General features: G+C 59.2%; 2 protein-coding genes across 2 annotated transcripts; one reads left to right on the top strand and one right to left on the bottom strand.

The window, feature by feature from the left end:
• Window positions 1-272: 272 nt before the first annotated feature.
• PARM1 (prostate androgen-regulated mucin-like protein 1) lies at window positions 273-10,005 on the bottom strand. Its single transcript, XM_066318345.1, has 4 exons — window positions 9,915-10,005; window positions 1,777-2,439; window positions 972-1,050; window positions 273-389 (listed from the first exon to the last, which is right to left on the bottom strand). The coding sequence occupies exons 1-4, from the start codon at window positions 9,964-9,966 to the stop codon at window positions 305-307; spliced, it is 879 nt and encodes a 292-aa protein (XP_066174442.1). The 5' UTR covers window positions 9,967-10,005; the 3' UTR covers window positions 273-304.
• A 2,740-nt stretch (window positions 10,006-12,745) lies between these two features.
• Window positions 12,746-16,922, top strand: BTC (betacellulin). The gene is made up of 6 exons (XM_066316864.1): window positions 12,746-12,862; window positions 15,632-15,727; window positions 15,933-16,050; window positions 16,189-16,335; window positions 16,617-16,724; window positions 16,818-16,922. Exons 1-5 carry the CDS (start codon window positions 12,790-12,792, stop codon window positions 16,720-16,722), a joined length of 540 nt encoding a protein of 179 aa, XP_066172961.1. The 5' UTR covers window positions 12,746-12,789; the 3' UTR covers window positions 16,723-16,724; window positions 16,818-16,922.
• The last annotated feature ends 354 nt before the right edge of the window (window positions 16,923-17,276 follow it).

Genomic DNA, 17,276 nt, shown 5'->3' with positions numbered 1-17,276 from the left:
AGCACTGGCTGAACCTCCATCCTCTCCGATGACCTCCCCAGCCCTTCCCCCTGGGGAATTTGGGTTCTCTTGTCTACAACAAGTGGCTGACCTGCCCCAGGACCTGGTTTCTCGCTCAAAGGCCAAAATTCAGGTTTATTGTCAGCACTGCACACCCGCCCTCCAGTTCCTGCCATCCACCAGACCCGTGGTAATCCTGCCTGAGGCAGGGGCTCCGTGCCCGGCATCTCCTCAACAGTGGGTGCTCTGCTGCAGAAGCGCTTATAAATTAAGGGTTTTTGGGATTTTTTTCTCTTCATCCCTGCTAGGAATCATCATAGAGAGGGTTGTTGTAGTTGCCCCAGGAGCCGTAGTCGTGGTCGTCCAAAAGCCTTCCATAGGAGGAGTGCCTGCCAGGGGAAGCAAACCGGTTACTTTGAGGATTTATTAGTTATTTTGCCATGGGATGAAGAAATAGTAATGCAAGGGCTCCCTAGGTCAAGCTTTGGCATATTTTAAGAGGAAGGACCAGAAGTGAGGAGGAGCCCAGGCTGAATTTTGCCCCCCATGAATGAGCCTGGACAGGGCAGGGAATTAAAACAAGACCTTTGCTCATCTCAGCTGTCAGCAAAACCTCATTAGGGATGCTCAGCGCTGGGCTCTGCTGCTGTTTATTGTCCCAGTGACAGCGAGACCCACAGCAGCAGATTTCCCAAGGGATAATTACTGGTTATGACTATGCTGAGCAGCATCTCTGGCATTTGAGTAAGGCAATTGTAAAAGGAGAGATGGAAGCTCTGCTTTCCAGCACGGGAGTGGTAAAAAACAGAGCCGTGCTGGCACCGGAGGCTGCACATTGACCTGCCACTCTTGGGGACAGCGTCTTCCTGGGACTTTGCATCGTCCTTGCGGTGGTGAGAGGGGCCTGCAGGGAGCGTCAGGGAGGGGGCCTGGTCCTAGGAGTGAGACAAGTGCCCCAAAAGCAGCCTTACCTGATCTTGAGGTACGCGGCTGTCCCGAACACCAGCACCACCACCACGATGACCGTCACGGTTATGGCCACAATGCTCCCTGTGGATGGAACATCAGAAAGGGCAGGGCTCAGCCCAGCTCCGTGGCACACATCCCACATCCCAGCTGCTCCCAGTTCACCCACACTAGTCTCTAACGGGGGGAATATTGCCTCACTGCTTCCCAAAGAGGATGCTGGGCCCCCTCTATTGTTGCCATGATCCCCTTCCCATAAATGCAGAGCAGGTATGTGTAGGATGAAACACTGCTGGGCTTTGCTTGGGCACTCTGGACTCACTCTTTAATGCTCCTCCCAGGTCTAGGCAGCATTTAGTGCTGGGCCAAGGCTAGAAAATGCTCCAGATCTCCCGTTCTCCAGCCATATGGAGCACTTTTAAGCTAGCTGTGTTTGCACAAGGGGATAGGGAGAAGCTCATGTCAGCTTCCTGAGGTCTCCAGGAGGGAAAACTAAAACCTACATCATCCTGACTCAGGCTGCACCCACCACCCAGCCGTTTATTTCCTCTCATCCTTAAGTGTTTCAAGTCAAATTTAGAACTGAGGATTTTATTCACATCTCCAGGCAACCGAGATTTGTTATCTACCAGTCTCGGTCTCTGCCAGTGGATCAGATGACACAGGCTCCTCCAGGAATTCTGCAGAATGATGCTCTCAGGAAGCAGACCATCTCTTCCCTTCCAGTTTGGGGCTCTGCCCCTCCTGTCCGAGCACCCCGAGGCTGACCCTGCTCTACCTCTGTGCGCACACAGGAGCAGCGGGGCTCACCTGCGCTCAGCGCGTGCGGAACCTCCTCCATGGTGACGCCGGTGGTTTTCTCCGAGGCTGTGACCTCACCTTCCGTGGGGCTCATCACAGTCACTGGGGGGAAAGTTGGCTCCACGGCCAGGCTCGATGCCATGGCCAGTGTCCCCAGGGAAGGGACATCCTTGGGCAGCAGCGGTGGCTGGGTAGCGGCAGGGCTGGCAAGGACAGGTGTCGGGGACAAGGCCACCCCGGGAGGTGAGGAGGGGACGCCAGCGGGAAGGGAAGAGGGAGGTGACGGCGCAGCTGTGTCTGTGGGGCTGGGAGCTGCCCCCAAATCCGTCGTGCTTCTCGCCGGGCCGGCGGTGTGCGCTGTCCGGAGAGCCGGGGCTGTCTCCGAGGTGGGTGGCACCGAGCTGTGGCCGGAGGCCACGGAGGGACCCTCAGGTGTGGCTGTGGAGCTCTCGGTGACAGGAGCAGGGGCGGTAGCGTTGTGGCCATCCCCCTCCTGGGGCCTGGAGGACGTCCCGTCTCCCGCAGGTGCCGTGGACGAGGACAGCGAGGGCTGGCCCGGGGCTGGCGTGGGGACATCCGCGTCCGCAGGGTCTGGTTTCACCGGGACACCTTCCCAGAGGAAGGGGGGCCGGATGGGGATGACGGCTGATTCTGGGGAGTCATCGCCCAGTCCTAGGAGTGAGACAAAGAGATGTTAGCGACCGGGCAATCCTCGGGGCAAGCTGGTGTTTGGGAGGGAGAGCGCTGAAGGGCTTGGGAATTAAGCTGGAAAGAAGTTTGGGTTTTTAAGTCGTGAGAGCCATCTAAAATAAAGAGAGGGGAAGTAGCTGTGTGCTTAGAGGTGAGGTTTAAACCAGACCAACTGTCCTGGCATAAGTCAACCCCATCCCCAATCACCCCCTCCATCTTCCCAGCATCTCCTCCCAGCAGCAGGGGAAGAAGCTTCTCCTCACAGCAGCCACTGTGCAGCTGGGAATGATAACACAAGACGCCTCTTTCTCCTCTCCCCCCATTTCCTTGTGCATTCATTCGTCTCAATTTCTTAGCATGAAGATGAGTCATTTCTCCCTCTATCCCCACCAGCTGACTTCTGGGGCTTTCCCCCCCTTTCCAGGGCTGAACTCAGCACTGGTCCAGCACTGGCCTCCTCAGTGTGGTTGGGATGAGTGTGCCAACACTACATGACATCAGGAGGCATTTTCATTCCATATGTTCACTTATTTACACCCCCAGAGCATCCCAAGCCCAGCACTGGGGAGAGCAGGAACGCACTCCAGCTGCAATGAACTAATCCTGAGTGGGGAGGACAAGAAACACTCAGTGCCTGTGTGTAGAAACAATGGGATCTGGCACTGGTGAGCAGGGACTCATTAATGCAGCCAAAATGTCTTTTTTTGGTTCTACGGATACCCACGTGAAGGACCCCATTTCCCAAGCAAAAGGGTCTTGGAGGTGGGACTGAGGCCACGGCTGCTCCTCTCCCCTGAGAACAAGCATTTGGAGAGGCCTCTGAGCTTTCACCCTCCTCAGGCTGAGGACACAAACTGTAGGACAGAGTGGAGGGGAGGAATGACAAGCTGGAATCTGGTTGCTGAATAAACCCCATCTGGCCTCCACAGCAGCAGGGAGGCCTGGACCAAGGATCCTTCCCACCACGGTTCCGAATCCATCCCTGTTTCACTAACCCTTGCCCCAACACACCTGGACCTTTCCAATTTCTCCAGCAGGTACCAGTCAGCCTCTGCAGCCCAACAAGCCCATCAAGCACAGCAGGATCCTCCCAGCAGGGCTGGGAGCACCTCAGAAGTTTGTCACCTCTGTAAATGTAGATGCTCCCAGCCTCTCAGGGACACAGGCAGCTTTCCACCTCTGTGCAAAGCCCCCCTGATGTCCCAAAATGCTTGGGCTCAGCAGAGTTCCCATGATCTGCCTGAACTTTGGAGGCAAACCAGTCAGGAGCTCGGGAAGCTGGCAGTGCTGCTAGCCTGCATGAGTCAGGAACTTTCCGATAATATCTAAGGGGTATAAATTGGGAGTCTGAGCCAGAACTGGAGGCAGGGACAATCTCTGGCTGCTGGCTGAGCGCTCCCAGCCAAGGAGGTCACAGGTCACAGGGACTCTTCCCTGGAGAGCGAGCACGACCGAAGGCACTGCTCAGCTCAGCCCTGGTCTTCCCTGCCTCTCCCTGTGAGTAATCCCTGCCTGGGCTGGTGCTTTCCCTTCCTCCTCCAAGCCATCAGCTCCAGAGGTGATGACCCAGCCACCGTCCTTGGGGTCTCACCCAGAGGAGATAACCCCAGGAAACCCCAGCCACCCTCCTAGAGGCAATGCAGGCTGCTTCTGAATGGAGTTAGGATTAAGGGACACGGGCTGAGGGCCCCCTTGGCTGGTACTCCACATGTCCACATCCACATCACTGCACCCAGCCCGTGGGCAACTTGTCCCACAGACGGGTGACGTCCAGTTTGCCTGCAAGTCCTCTTACCAATGCATCATGAAAGGGAAAAATCAAAAGGAAAACAAAAGCCAAGGGAGAGCTTTTCTTAGTTTCCCCAACTCCTGGTCTGCAGGAGCTGCTGCTGGGAGCGGGAAGCAGAGCAGTGCCCTGGAACAAGGGATGAAACAGACAGCTACAACACTTCACTCGGGACCACATGACTTGAAAGGCTAAAAACACCTCGACCATGGGCTGTCAGAGGGACTGAGCGATGTTAGCTCGCAGAGGATGCCGAGCATAGCTCAGCCCTGAGGAATTTGCTCATCTAATTCCCTTAAGGCAGTTGACCACCCCGCTGGAATCCAGCACAGAGCGAGGCAGGGGACTGCCAGGATGAGGTAACCACCCAGGAAAGCAGTAGCGGCACACTCCAGAGCCCCACAGGAGCTTTGGAAAGTCCTTTTCCTAGATTTTTGTCACCAGGAATACAGAAAACAGCCAAGGCAAGCAGAACCCAAAGCCGTGTCATTCAAATATCCTGCTCTTGGGGAATATTAACCCTAATCACATGCCAACCTGAGGAACGAGCCCGATATATTCTCTCTCTCCTACTGCCATGCTGCTCTCCTGGCTCCTGCAAGCCACACAGAGGGGCAGGTCCTGCCCTACAGGAGCTGAGCAATGCTCATGCTCCACTTGGGGAAGAGCTGCTTGACCTGGGCTGGCAGCCTCTACAGGATGCATTTCCCAGGCACTCCAAAAACCATTGCAGCAAATCCTAAATTGCTCTGCCAGCTGAAAGGCAGCATAAAAGCCACCAGAGAACATCTCTAGCCCAAGTGAACGACATCAGATGGGAGCAGCCACGCCACAGCAAACAAACAGCCACTGATAAGGCAGAGATGGAGCTTTTAACAAGCTTCACTTCAGAGCTCATCGCCTCTGACACAGCCACAGGAGAGCCACATGACCTCACCCACACGCCTGCTCTCAGCCCAAATTAACTGAAGCACCCAAGCCCCAGCTGCAGCCAGGGATGCTCCTTCAGCAGCCAAGGCCAAAGGGATAATGAAAGTTTCCGTACCAGGGGTATTATTTGTTCTGCCTGCCAGCAGCAGACCCTGACTGAACTTACACAAGGAATCTCGCCACCTGCTCTGAACAAGAAATACAACATCAGGAGGACAACAAGGAGAGCTGCTGGATGCACTCGTCATGGTGTGCTCGTGCAGTCAGCTTGGGTGCCACTTTCTCCCACAGTTTAGCAGCTGGTTTGGGGGCAAACACCCCAAAACCACAAGTAACCAAGACCATACATAGGCATTGCTACTCTTCAAGGCAAAACTCCGTAGACACCTCAGTCTTTAATCACAAGAGTGAGCAAAAAAAGACCTTTTGCCAGTCCTGTGTTAAGCTGCTCCTCACCAAATGCTGGTGACAGAACAGCTCTGAGTCCCCTGATTGTGCCTTGGTTTATAACCAGGCTAAATGATGCAGAGTGGTAAAATAATCTATATTTAAATATAAAAAAGGATTTCCTGCTCATGACCTCATTGGCTCAGCTTTGGTTCCTGTGGCTGGGGATTCCCATAACTTGTGCTGGTTTTTGGTAGTTCCCCTCCCCCTCGTTAAAGCTCAGGTATAATTTTCATTGTATTTCTTTGCTATAAAACCAGCAGCATCTGGCTGTGGATGGCAAAAGCTCTCCCTAAAGTAGTGAGCACTAAGCCAAACTGGTTTTTTGCTTTGGGTTCGACGAGTTTTTCCAGCTGTTCAGCCCTGCACTACCTCACCTTCCCTGTCACCATGCAGTTTGGGATGTGGGGATGTTCACTTCTCGCTGGCCCGGAGGCCCCATCTGCAGTGCACAGGGTTGTGACTGAGCCCTGAACCGACAGGGGGAAGGAACACAGAGGATGTAGTGGTTGGTTTGGGCCTTTAACTTGTGTCTTTCTTCTTCTGGGGCACTGGTGTGGACTCTTGCCTCGTTATCCCTAAGAAATATGGATGATGGGGAGGTCTGGGAGGAGTTCTGCAGGCTCTAAGCTGTGTCTCACACGCACCAAGTTTTTCATGCCATCAGAGGGAACAGCCAGCTGGATTAGTGATGGGAAGTGGTGACTCCTGAGGGTATCTCTAGCTTGGGGTGTGCAGCAAAGCTCCAGAACGGCATGTGAATGCTGGTGACCCCCCATGCTAGCAACAGCATCCCTGGCTGATGTGCTGCTTCACTCTTTCCTGCTCTATCCCCTCTTTTCAGTGCCAGGATCTGCTGGCAATGATACGAAACCAGTTCTGAGAGAAGGAAGAAACCAAGGGAAAAAACCAGAGGCCAGAAACACCAACAGGTAAAAGGCAAAGCTATTCCCTGCCCGTGCAAAGGAGCCAAGGCCATCAGATCCAATAAATCTGCAGTTGCTCTGATTTACTGGCAGGCCGAGCTGGCTTCCTGCATGATTCGTTTTATTCTGCTGCAGGGTCGTTAAGTGGTTTGGGTCTAATTGCTCTAAAGCTTTTTCTGCAGCTCAGGGAAGCAGCTGCACAATAGAAATCTGTGTGCTGTGCCTGTGGGTCCCTCGCCACCCCGAGCCTCTGTCCCAACCCTGCAGCTGGCCAGGATGGCCCCAGGGGTGTCCCTCCCCGAGGATGGGGCTGCTGCTGAGCCAGCCCAGGGGTATCCACCTCCCTGGATATACCAGCTCCTCTCAGAGCTGCACAGCCTGCCCCTCACAAAAGGGAAGAGCAAAATCCACGTGGAGAAATAAAAGGGGGAGGGGGGGGGAGCTTGGGAATCTGGCAAAGAGAGATTGGAAGCGAGGTCCTCCCTGGCTGGGGAGCAGCATCTGCTCTTCCCCAGGCTGCTTTGTGGGAGGAAGGAGCTGATGTGGAGGCCCGGGTCACTCTTGCCCTCTCTCCAGACCCTGAGGAATATCTTTGGAGGCAGATTCCCTTGAGGAAGCAGGAGGAAAGCTCCACCACCCTGCAGTCCTCGGTCTTCCCAGCTGAAAATAGCTTTTAACCTTCACATGGTTCCCTGCATCCTGCACGGTGCCTCCTTCCTTGCCTGGGGTGGGTGTCCAAGGTCTTCCCAGGCACCACCTGCCTCATGATCCAAACCCAGAGACAGGGACTTTTGGTGGCACAACAAGCTCACACTCTACCCAAAGAAAAGGAGGCGTTCCCCCCCCCCCCCAAATCTAAATGTTGCTTAATTATTCAGCTCATGAAGCCCTTGATCCTGATGCTGCAATGAAACTGTAGCAGAAAAGAAGGTGAAGAGGAATTTTTAGGTGTTTTTTTTTCCTCCTGAGGGTGAGAAAACACCCTCTGGCTAGTGGTCAGCCTGTACAGCCAGAGGTATCTGATGAGGACCTGGGGTGGAAAGCAGTAGCTGACAGCACCAGCTCTTTCTAAAATGATGTTTTGCCTGTTTAAATTAAAAAAAAAAAATACATGAAGTATTTCAAGTTATATTCTTGAAACACGCAAACAGGTGTTCTGCTGTAGTTATTTCCCCGGGGAAGGGGAATAAGGGATCCCGTGAGAGGGGATGCTCTTCATTGTCTCCCTGCTCTGGGAGCTGGCAGGTAGACCTGCCTGCCTGGGACACGTCACAAGGCTTTTCCCCAGGCACATATCTTGGACATGGCACTGGAGCCATGGAGCCAGACAGGAGTTTTGCAAGAAGCAGCTCTGCCCAGGTGACAACTCCCCAGTTCTGTAATTTCCCTGGCTGGCAGCTAATTAGTGCTTCTAGGTGCAGCTTCCAGCATGCATCAGCCCCATTCCAGCCCCTCCCAGGGGGAGAAGCAGCTGGGTTCGGCAGAGGAATTTTGGAGCATCCCCTGATATTAGAGGCCGATTGCTCATTTGGGCTGGGAGAGAGGATAATTACCCAACTCCCCTGTCCTTCAGCTTGTGGGAGAGCAGAGGGCCTAAAGATTTGCCTCCTCAATTGGCAGCTTAAAACAGCCCATGAGGCTCTGAGAGCCCAAAAAGCAGCTCTTCCACCCCAGAGGCTCCAGGAAGAAGCATTCAAAACCTTAAAATCCAAGAGCTGCTTCTAAAAGGTACTTAAAAATGTCTCAGCTGGGGCACAGGGGGAATTGCTGAAGGGGAGAGCGGGCTCGGGGCTGGGCACCAACATCAGGAGAGCAAAGCAGGTTTCAATTTACATCCAGAGTAAGGAGTAATAACAGGATAAAAACTTCCTTGTGCGAGACACTGTTGTTTCATTACGTGGCCAGGCAAAGCCCAGACTTATTTTTTTACTCCTGGCCAGTGACATCCTCGCTGTCATTTAGTCCAGGAGAAGGAGCTTGAAGCATATTTAAATTGTGCTTTGTGTTTCCCCTCAAGTGAGATATCTATCTATCTATATATATAGAGAGAAATACACTCCTTTCTTTCTGTTTTGTTTTGGTTTTTGTTTAAGAATTATTTCAATGGAGACAAAAATGTTGTAGAAAGCATCTGAAAGATGCTCTAGGGCTGTTTGGGAGCAGCCTGAGAGCCGTGGGACCACAGTCCAGGGAAATCTTTTCTGTTTCCTCTGCCAAGCCTGGCTGGCGTTGGCGCTTTAGAGAGGGATCGTCGTGGGAACAGCTTTGGGTTTGGCCGGGGCGCTGGGAAAAACCCGCCTCTCAACCCCAAAGGTTGACTCCCAGCAGAGACTGGCTGCTTTAGGGGCAAATTTGGACCGAGCAGGGGCCCGTGAAGGAGGAGAAAGAGCATCCCCAGCATCCCCGTGGAGCAAAATGCTCATCCCCATCTCTCCTAAACGTATTTGCTTGGGAAGCACAGACGGGCAAGTTCCCCCTTTACTGGGAGAATTATCCATCCAGCCCTTCCTCCCCTGGCACCGCTGGGGTCACTTACGCAGGGAAATCCCCCACCTGCTGGCGTGGCCCAGGGTGAGGGCTGGGGGTCCCGCAGCCACTGTCCCGGGGACGTGCTGCCGGCAGCGAGGTGACAGCCACAGCTCAGCCCATGCATTTCTCCCCGCGCGCGTCCCTGGTTATGCAAGCGTGTTTTTCCACGTTTCTGAGCGAGCAGCTCCTCGTGTTTATTAAAAGCCCGGCCCGGGCGGTGCAGGGGTGACCCGCGCTCGCTGTCGCATCAGCCGCCGACAGCGCCGTGTGCCCTGGCTGTCCCCTGCGGGAAGATGATGGCACATGGGATGTTTCTGTGGGATGGGGAGGCTGGTGCCGCCGGGGGGAGATCCCTGGAGCTCGGGGGGGAAGCGCCAGGGGTTGGGGAGCCTTCGCTCAAGGCAGAGCCAGAAAAGCCCCTCCGAAGCGGTGACCGCGAAGGGAAGGGGGATGCGGGGCTGGGGCTGAGTCTAGCCCAGCAGGGTGGCCGTGAGGAGACTCTGGTGGTCCCATCGAGTTGTCCTCCTTCAAGGCAGCCCGGGACTCTGCTGGGAACGCCTCTGAGGGGCAAGGGGTGAGGAAAAGAAGGGCGAACCCCCTCTTGCCCGACCCCGCCGGTGTCATTGGCCGTGACCGTCCTCCCGGGGGGTGTGAACGGCACCCGCGGCGGCGCCTTGCTCTGCGGAGCCCTTCTCCGGGAAGGAGCCGGGCTGTCCCCGCCGAACGCGGGGCTCCTCCTTCCCCCGGCCACCGCATCGCTCCCAGCCCGACCCCGCCGTGTCCCCGCCGTGTCCCCGCCGTGTCCCCCCTGCCCATCCCGGGCGGCGGCGGGCGCTTACCTGCCGGGAGGAGGAGGAGGGCGAGGAAGAGGAGGCGGCAGCAGCAGCCCATGGTGCCGGCGGCGCTGGCAGCCGCGGCGGGAGGGACGGACAGCCCGGCCCCGCCACCGCCCGGCCCCGCCACCGCCCCCCGGCCGAGCCCGGCCCACAGCGGCACCTGCCGGCCCCGGGCACGGGCTCCCCAAGGGCACCGGGCAAACCGTGCTGGGTGCCGGCACCGGGACGGGATGGTGGGACCTGGGATGAGGCACAGGGACTGGATGCTGAGCGCCACACACTGCCAGCGGGCGTCACACGCTGAGGATCAGGCATGGGGTGCTCCTGTACCAGCCGGTGACACCCACTTGGGGTGCTCTGTGTCACTGCCACTCGTCCCTCTTCATCCTCAGCTCCCGCCTGAATGTAATGGTGATGGCCTGGCACAGGCTGCCCAGAGAAGCTGTGCCTGCCCCATCCCCAGAAGTGTCCAAGGACAGGTTGGACAAGGCTTGGAGTGACTTGGGATAGCGGGAAGTGTCCCTGCACATGGCAGCAGACTTGGAACAAGAAGAGCTTTTGGAAGGTCCCCTCCAATAAAAACTGTTCTGTGATTCCACGATTTTGGACCTCCCTGGGGATCCCCTTCCCTGCTGCGTAGAGAGGATCTGGTGCCTGTGGTGGGGGCAACCCTGGTACACGAAACAAGGGCAGTCAGGACCCTGCCTTTCCACGGCACAAACATCTCCCAAAATGCAGCTCCCGGTGCCCAAAGGACCCAGCCAGGAGACACCTGTGGCACAGCAGGAGGTACAAGGACCATTTTGTTACCTCTTTCCTTCTGGAAGGAGCTGTGCTGTGGGTGAAATATTTTCAGGCTGAACTCATCCCCTCCGGGCTTTTGCACACTCACTATGGAAAAGGATCTACGGAGCCCAGGCTGTGGCTGAGCTATCTTTAACTGGGGTTACTCAGCCCTCTGTTCTGTCGTATTGTGTGGCATTTTCTCAGGATGGATCCTGGCTCTGGGCCTAAAACAGCAGGACACAAAATCCAAGTCAGCCGGCATTCCTGAGGCAGACGGGCGATATCAGCACCTCGGCTCTCCTTGAAACCTTTCCTCTGCCTGGGAGGAGGGAAAACAACGCTGTTGTTGCTGCAGGAGCTTGGTGCTGTGGGAACAGCGTGATAATCCCCCTCGCTTGTCCTTGTTGTTGCTGGTGATGGTGCCGCGTGCTTCTGCGGGCAGGAGTTTTTCTAGGGGAGGAGAGGGGCAGGGCACAGCCGCTGTCCCTCGCCGTGGCTTTGGGTGCAAACGCCGCCTTTTGGGGTGCCGAGGGCTGGGCCCTGGGGAGCCCCAACACCCCTGAAGGCCACCAGCCTTGGGCTCCAGCTGCCACCTGCTGGTCACCTCCGTCTGGTCCTCCCGGCACGGGAGGTCTCCGTAGAGCAGGGGACGTGGCCAGGGAGAGATCCTTTTTTGGGGATAACTTTTGCCAGCACTTTCCCGTTTGCTGCTGGAGATGGGAAACCATTCCCTCTGGTGACATCTACCCTGAGGCTCCAGCTGTTTTAAAATCTCTTTAAAATGCTTTCCCCCAGCAGTTTTATCCAGAGATGAAGGATGCTGGAGGGAAGCTTCTTTTGGTGGGCATGAAGAATTTTTTTTGCCCGCTCCCTGCCTTTGCCCACCCCACCGGGATGAAGGCAGCTCCTCTCGGGTGGCCCTGTGCCACGTCCGGCTGCCAGCTGCCGGTTTTGCCGGTCTTGTCCAAGCCCCCAGCAGAGCTTCTGCACCATTCCTGTGGTTTTTCACACTTTGCCTGTGTTGGGGGCGCTGCTGGCAGGGAGCCGGAGTGGCCGTGAGCCGAGGGGCCGGCGGTACCGGTGTGTCGGAGCTTGCAGCAGGAATTTTTGGCTGGCCAGGGCTAAGGGAGCTTGCTCACCCCCTGGCCAGCGGCCAAATGGCATGGTTGGGTGGCTGCCAGCACTTGCATTAATAGCTGCCAGCTTGCGGTTTGAGGTCACCCGTTCTTTCCAGTCTTTCATTTCCACCTCAATTCGCGCCTGGAGCGGCGCGGGGCCGGGAGCGGCTCCATCGCCCCTCCCTGCCCGGCCCCTCTTTGCCGGGAGAGCCTCTTCTGCTGTGCTCAGAGCCGGGACAGCGCCAGCCCAGGGCAAAGCATCCCTGCTGAGCAGCCCCAGGTGGCAGCAGGGGACACGCCAGCATCTGTGGGGACACCTTCACCCCTCTGTGGATCTCTTCTGTTCCTCAAGATGTCGCTCAGGGGACCAGGAACATCCTCGAGGCAAAAGATCCAGCCCAGGGCCAGCGTGCAGAGGGCTTGTGCGAAGGCACAGCCCCTTGCAGAATAATTTGGAGCTGCCGTCATTCCCTGCCAAGGCCCTTGAGAGGGTTTTGTAGCCGCTCGCTGTGAATAAATCTACCTTTTCACAACAAGCTGGCCAAGGATAAATGCTCTGGGGAGGCGAGGCTGGGTTTGGTCGCACGCCCTCTCTCCCTCTGCAGAGGGGATCCAGGGAGCGCTGCTTGGAACCCGTGATGGCAGGATGGGGAATCCCTCCCGCTGCCCAAATCCCCCGGGATCCTGGGAACTGACGCCTCCCGGCAGGCAGGATGAGGCCAGACGTGGCGGGTGCGAGGTGGGACACGCGTGGGTGGGACACACGGGAGGGGACACGCCGCGGGGGCACCGCCAGACCGCCAAGGGATGGCTCCGGTGGGGTGGGAGCCGCGCAGCTGGAGGAAGAGGAGGCGCAGGAGGAGGAGGAGGAGGAGGAGGAGGAGGAGGAGGAGGGCGGCGGTGCCAGAGCGGCCGCCCCCGTCCCGCCCCGCCGCAGCTGCCGGGCACCGGGCACCGGGCAGGCGGCGGCGCGCATGGAGGCGGCGGCGGCCCCGGCCCCGGGCGGCGGCCCCGGTACCCTGCTGCTCTGCCTGGCCCTCGCCTCTGGTAAGCACGGAGTCCCCCTGCCCCGCCACCTGCCCGGTCCCGGGATACCCAGGGGCTGGCAGGGTGTTCCTCCCTGTCCCGGCCCCGTGCTTCCCCCCCTGCACGGTGCTCCGCGTCCCTGCGCGGTGTCACCTCCACTGTCCCAGTCCGGTGTCACCCCTGTCCCAGCACCGTCCTCTCTCTGGTCCCGCTGCTTCCCGGTCCCAGACTGATGATCCTGCACCTGCCTCCCGGTCCCATCCTGGTGCTTCCCCCTGCCTGTCCTGGTGCTGCTCCCCCATCCCATCCTGCTGCTCCCCCGGCCCCATTCTGCTGAACCTTTGTATTCCAGCTCCCTCTTACACCCCATCCTGATGTTCCTGTCCCATCACAGTGTTCATCCTGGTGTTTCTCCAGTCCCATCCCAGCGACTCCTCGTGCCCCAGGACAATCCCATCCCAGCCCTTCCTCTATGCCCAGCCTGGTGTTTCCAAGTCCTGTGCCTGGGCTCCCCCTGTGCCCCCAGGTCCTATCCTGGAACTCCCCACAATTCCAATCCTGTGCTCCTCTCGCCTCTGAATCCCTGAAACGCTTGGGGCCAGTATGGGGGGCAGGATGTCCTGGCTGCATCCTGGAGCACGACTGGGATGCTTTTACCGCCTGTTGATGGGACACTGCTCGTGGGTGCCTGAGTACCCACAGCCATCCTCGGCAGCGCCGGGAATGTGGGATGCCGGGGGCGGGGGGGCCCCGTACCCATTGTACCTATTCAGTGAATGCATGAGCATTCCCGTGTTAGTTCCTAAGATTTTGGGAAACAGGAAGCTGCAGACAGGTGTCTGCTCATGGCTGCCAGGAAATCGCCACAGATAGGCTGGACAGCCGACACCCTCCCTGGCAGAGAGTGCCTGCACCGCGATTTCAGGGGAGCTTTTCGCTCCGCAGGGAGCAGTTTGGATTTGGCCCTTTGGCAGGGCTGGTGACAGCACATCGGCAAAACCTGCCAAACCTGTGCTGGCAGGAGGAAACCGAGGGTAGCCGACCTGTTTTAGGACCGGTGTGTCCCCTCAGACCACGGCAATGTCCTGGGTGGTTGCTCTCCTACAAGTTTGCGCTTTCCTGGGAGAGCACGGGGGCGTTAACAGCAAAATAATCCAGCGTGCGGGATACTTTCCTGGGGTATCTCTGGCTGCTCACGAAAGGGTACAGCCCGAGATAGAGGAGCCAGTCTCCCCGCGCATCAGAGAGATGAGGATGTTTGCACCTGCGGCCTCTGGGCGCCGTGATCCGGCTGCGGTGGGCACAGCCCCCCTGTCTCTGGAGCCGGGCGGTCCTGCCAAGGGGCTGCCAGCCCGGAGGGTGCCAGAACCGCGCAGCTGGTTGCAATAAGGGCGGGGAGCTCAGCTTGGTGGGGATCTTTCCATGCTGAGCTGTGAACTCGGTCACCGGGAGTGAAGTCAGCCTCCCTCCCTGTCCCGCCGCGGTCCCACGCCGCCCACAGCTGGATCCCGGGGGCAGCCGCCCCGTGGCTCATCCCTGGCTCCCGCCAGGCAGCTCCCGCCCTGCCGCTGGCCCGGGTGGGGCGGTGGGCTCCCTCTCCTCCCCGCCGGCCTCTCTCGGAGCTCTGTCACCCACAGCACGTCGTTAGCGCGGGGGTGGCTATATATAGGCAGGAGGGACGTGTGTGCCGGGAATGCCCCTGCTGTGGGATGGGGGACACTCCGGAGGCTCGGCTGGGCAGCTCCACCGCTGTTCCCAAGGTGCCCAAGGGCCGGATGAGGAAACAGGAGACGAGGCTGCCAGGATCTGGCCGCGCAAACTCTCCGCTCTCCGGGAAGCCTCAAAGTGCACCCGCTCGGGATGGCGACAGCCCCGCCTCGGCGGGCCACCTCCGCGGGTGTCACCCAGCACCCTGGCCCGTCAGGCAGGACCTGTCCCCGCTGCCCGGGTGCCAGCACGGAGGGTGAATCCCCGGGGAGGGCCGGGCGGGGAGCGGGGCCGTGCTGAGTCAGTGCTGGTATGCCAGCGATCCGGTTACCGCCGCTCTGACCTGCCGCCTCCGCCACCTCTCGGCTTCACCCCGTGGCCGCGGAGAGCGTGGTGGCCTCTTCCCCGGCCCGGGCTGTGCGCGGCTTCGGGGAGACCTCGGAGCGCCTTGCCGTGCCTAAAGGGGCTCCAGGAGAACTGCAGAGCCACTCGTCACAAGGGCACGGAGTGACGGGACAAAGGGGAACGGCTTCGCACTGACAGAGGGCAGGTTTAAATTAGATGTTGGGAAGGAATTCTTCCCTGTGAGGGTGGGCAGGCCCTGGCACAGATTACCCAGAGAAGCTGTGGCTGCCCCATCCCTGGAAGTGTCCAAGGCCGAGTTGGACATGGCTCGGAGCAACGTGGGATAGCGGAAGGTGTCCCTGCCCGTGGCAGCAGGATTGGAACAAGGAGCAAGATGAGCTTTACAGTCCCTTCCAGCCCAAGCCAATCAGTGATTCCATGATTCCGGATCTCGCCGGGATTCCCTCCCTGCATCCTCCCTGGGCAGAGGAGCAGCTGGCTGGCCTGTGTGGTCCAAAACCCACCACGCTGCCTCCCAGACCCTCGTGCCGGGGCGTTGGTGGGTGGAGGCAGCAGGCGGGGACCGGCTTCCCCTTCTCCCGGCGCTGGGGAAAAGCTGATGCTGCCAGCGAAGGGGGGCCGTGGGCGCAGCTGCAGAGCCCGCTGCCAGCGCCCTGCCTGTGGCCGTGGCGAGGTGTGCCGGGGCTGCCCCTCTGAGCTGCCTCCGCTGCCTTCCAGCCTTGGCGTTCTTCAGCTGCGTGGGCGCCGACACCAATGTCACGGCCGGGCACGGCACGGAGGGCCTGACCTGCGGCACAGCCAAGGGATGCACAGGTAAGGGGGGGCTGTGAGGGCGCTCAGGGGAGCCGGAGGCGTCGGAAGGATGGCGGATGAGCGGGTGTTTTCTCCAGCGTAGCGCTGTGGCACCCCTGGGCCGGGCAGCCCAGGACACCCGGGGACGCACCAGCTCGGGGGTGCTGCTGCCTCGGGGCAAAACCGCCACCCCTCTGGGCAAATTTTTCGTCCTTGTCATCCCCAGGGAACGGGACGCAGCTGCGGCGGCAGAGTCACTTCTCCCGGTGCCCGGAGGAGTTCCAGCACTACTGTGTCAAAGGGAAGTGCCGCTTCCTGGTGGCCGAGCAGGCACCGGCTTGTGTGTAAGTCACCCCGGTGGGGACACGGCGGTACGGGGTGGGATGCCGTGCTCGTCCTCCCCGGGAGAGCAGCTTGAGGGGGGCACGGGCACCACGGCAGCTTTTGGGACCGCCCTGTGCCTCCCCTGTGCCGCGGGGCAGGTGTGAGCGAGGCTACATCGGGGCTCGCTGCGAGAGGGTGGATCTGTTCTACCTGCGAGGGGACCAGGGCCAGATCGTTATCATCTCCCTGATCGCCGCCATCGTCACGCTCATCATCCTCATCGTCGGCATCTGCCTCTGCAGTCAGTACGTGAGGGAACGGGGCGGGAAGGGAAGAGAAAAGAAAGAGGGAGCAAATCCTGCCCAGCTCCCCTGGCTCCAGGCGGGTTGGATTTGGGCGCCTCAGGCTGGTGGAACATGGTCCTGCAGGTGTTGTTAGGTGCCTGGGACATCCCTTTGGGGCTGGAAACCAGGTGTGATTCCATATGGATCTTCTGCAGCCAAGGGAGAGGGAGGAGCATCACTGCCATGTCCCCTTCTGCCTCTTTTATTTTGTTCGTTTCTGATTATTTTTCCTCCCTGTCAAGCCACTGTCGGAGGCAGCGTAGGAAGAGAAAGGCAGAAGAGATGGAAACGTTAAACAAGGATTCGCCCTCCAGAAGTGAAGATGTGCGGGAAACGGGAATCGCGTGAAGGTGCAGGGGAGCGGGGAGGGCGACCGAGCCGGTGTGACCGGAGCCCCGCGCCGGGGCGGGCGCCGAGCCCGACGGGCTCCGCTCTCTCCGCAGGAGCTCCCGGTACCTGCGGGCGGGTCCCGGACGGCAGCAGCGACTGGCTCCACGGGCGAGGGCTAAAACGTGCAGCGGCTTGAATAAAGGGGTGACGGAAAGGTGTCCGGGTGTCGCCGATGTCCTTGCGGGCGCGGTGGCCGCTGCCGCCGGGGGCTGCGCTGCCGCGCCGCGGCCGCCAGACGGCGACACTGCGCTGGGGGCAGGGCGCGGCGCTGCCATACCCGCGTCTGCCACGCGAGGGCGCCACAAAGCTGCCACCTCCGTCCCGCTCCCGGTCCCATTCCCGGTGCCGGTGCCCGCTCCAAGCGGCTCTGCCGGGCTCGAGGTCCCGTTCCGGGCGGCCTGAGGGCTGTGCTGGAGCTGCTCCCGTTGCCTCTCCGTACGGACCGAGCCGAGCTCAGCTTTCCTGGGCGCCCGCCCGCTTCCCGACGGCCTGCGGGAGAGAGCCGGGGGCGT

This window comes from Sylvia atricapilla, chromosome 4, assembly GCF_009819655.1.
Source record: "Sylvia atricapilla isolate bSylAtr1 chromosome 4, bSylAtr1.pri, whole genome shotgun sequence".
NCBI lineage: Eukaryota > Metazoa > Chordata > Aves > Passeriformes > Sylviidae > Sylvia > Sylvia atricapilla.
The sequence above is the reverse complement of the archived record's forward strand: the minus strand, read 5'-3'. Positions and strand labels throughout refer to the sequence as shown.

Coding starts and splice junctions, on each gene's coding strand:
- PARM1 (XM_066318345.1), bottom strand. CDS start 9,966: ATGGGCTGCTGCTGCCGCCTCCTCTTCCTCGCCCTCCTCCTCCTCCCG. Junction 1,051..1,776: donor TCCGCACGCGCTGAGCGCAG/GTGAGCCCCGCT, acceptor TTCCATCCACAG/GGAGCATTGTGGCCATAACC. Junction 390..971: donor GCCGCGTACCTCAAGATCAG/GTAAGGCTGCTT, acceptor TTCCCCTGGCAG/GCACTCCTCCTATGGAAGGC.
- BTC (XM_066316864.1), top strand. CDS start 12,790: ATGGAGGCGGCGGCGGCCCCGGCCCCGGGCGGCGGCCCCGGTACCCTG. Junction 12,863..15,631: donor CTGCCTGGCCCTCGCCTCTG/GTAAGCACGGAG, acceptor GCTGCCTTCCAG/CCTTGGCGTTCTTCAGCTGC. Junction 16,336..16,616: donor GGCATCTGCCTCTGCAGTCA/GTACGTGAGGGA, acceptor CTCCCTGTCAAG/CCACTGTCGGAGGCAGCGTA.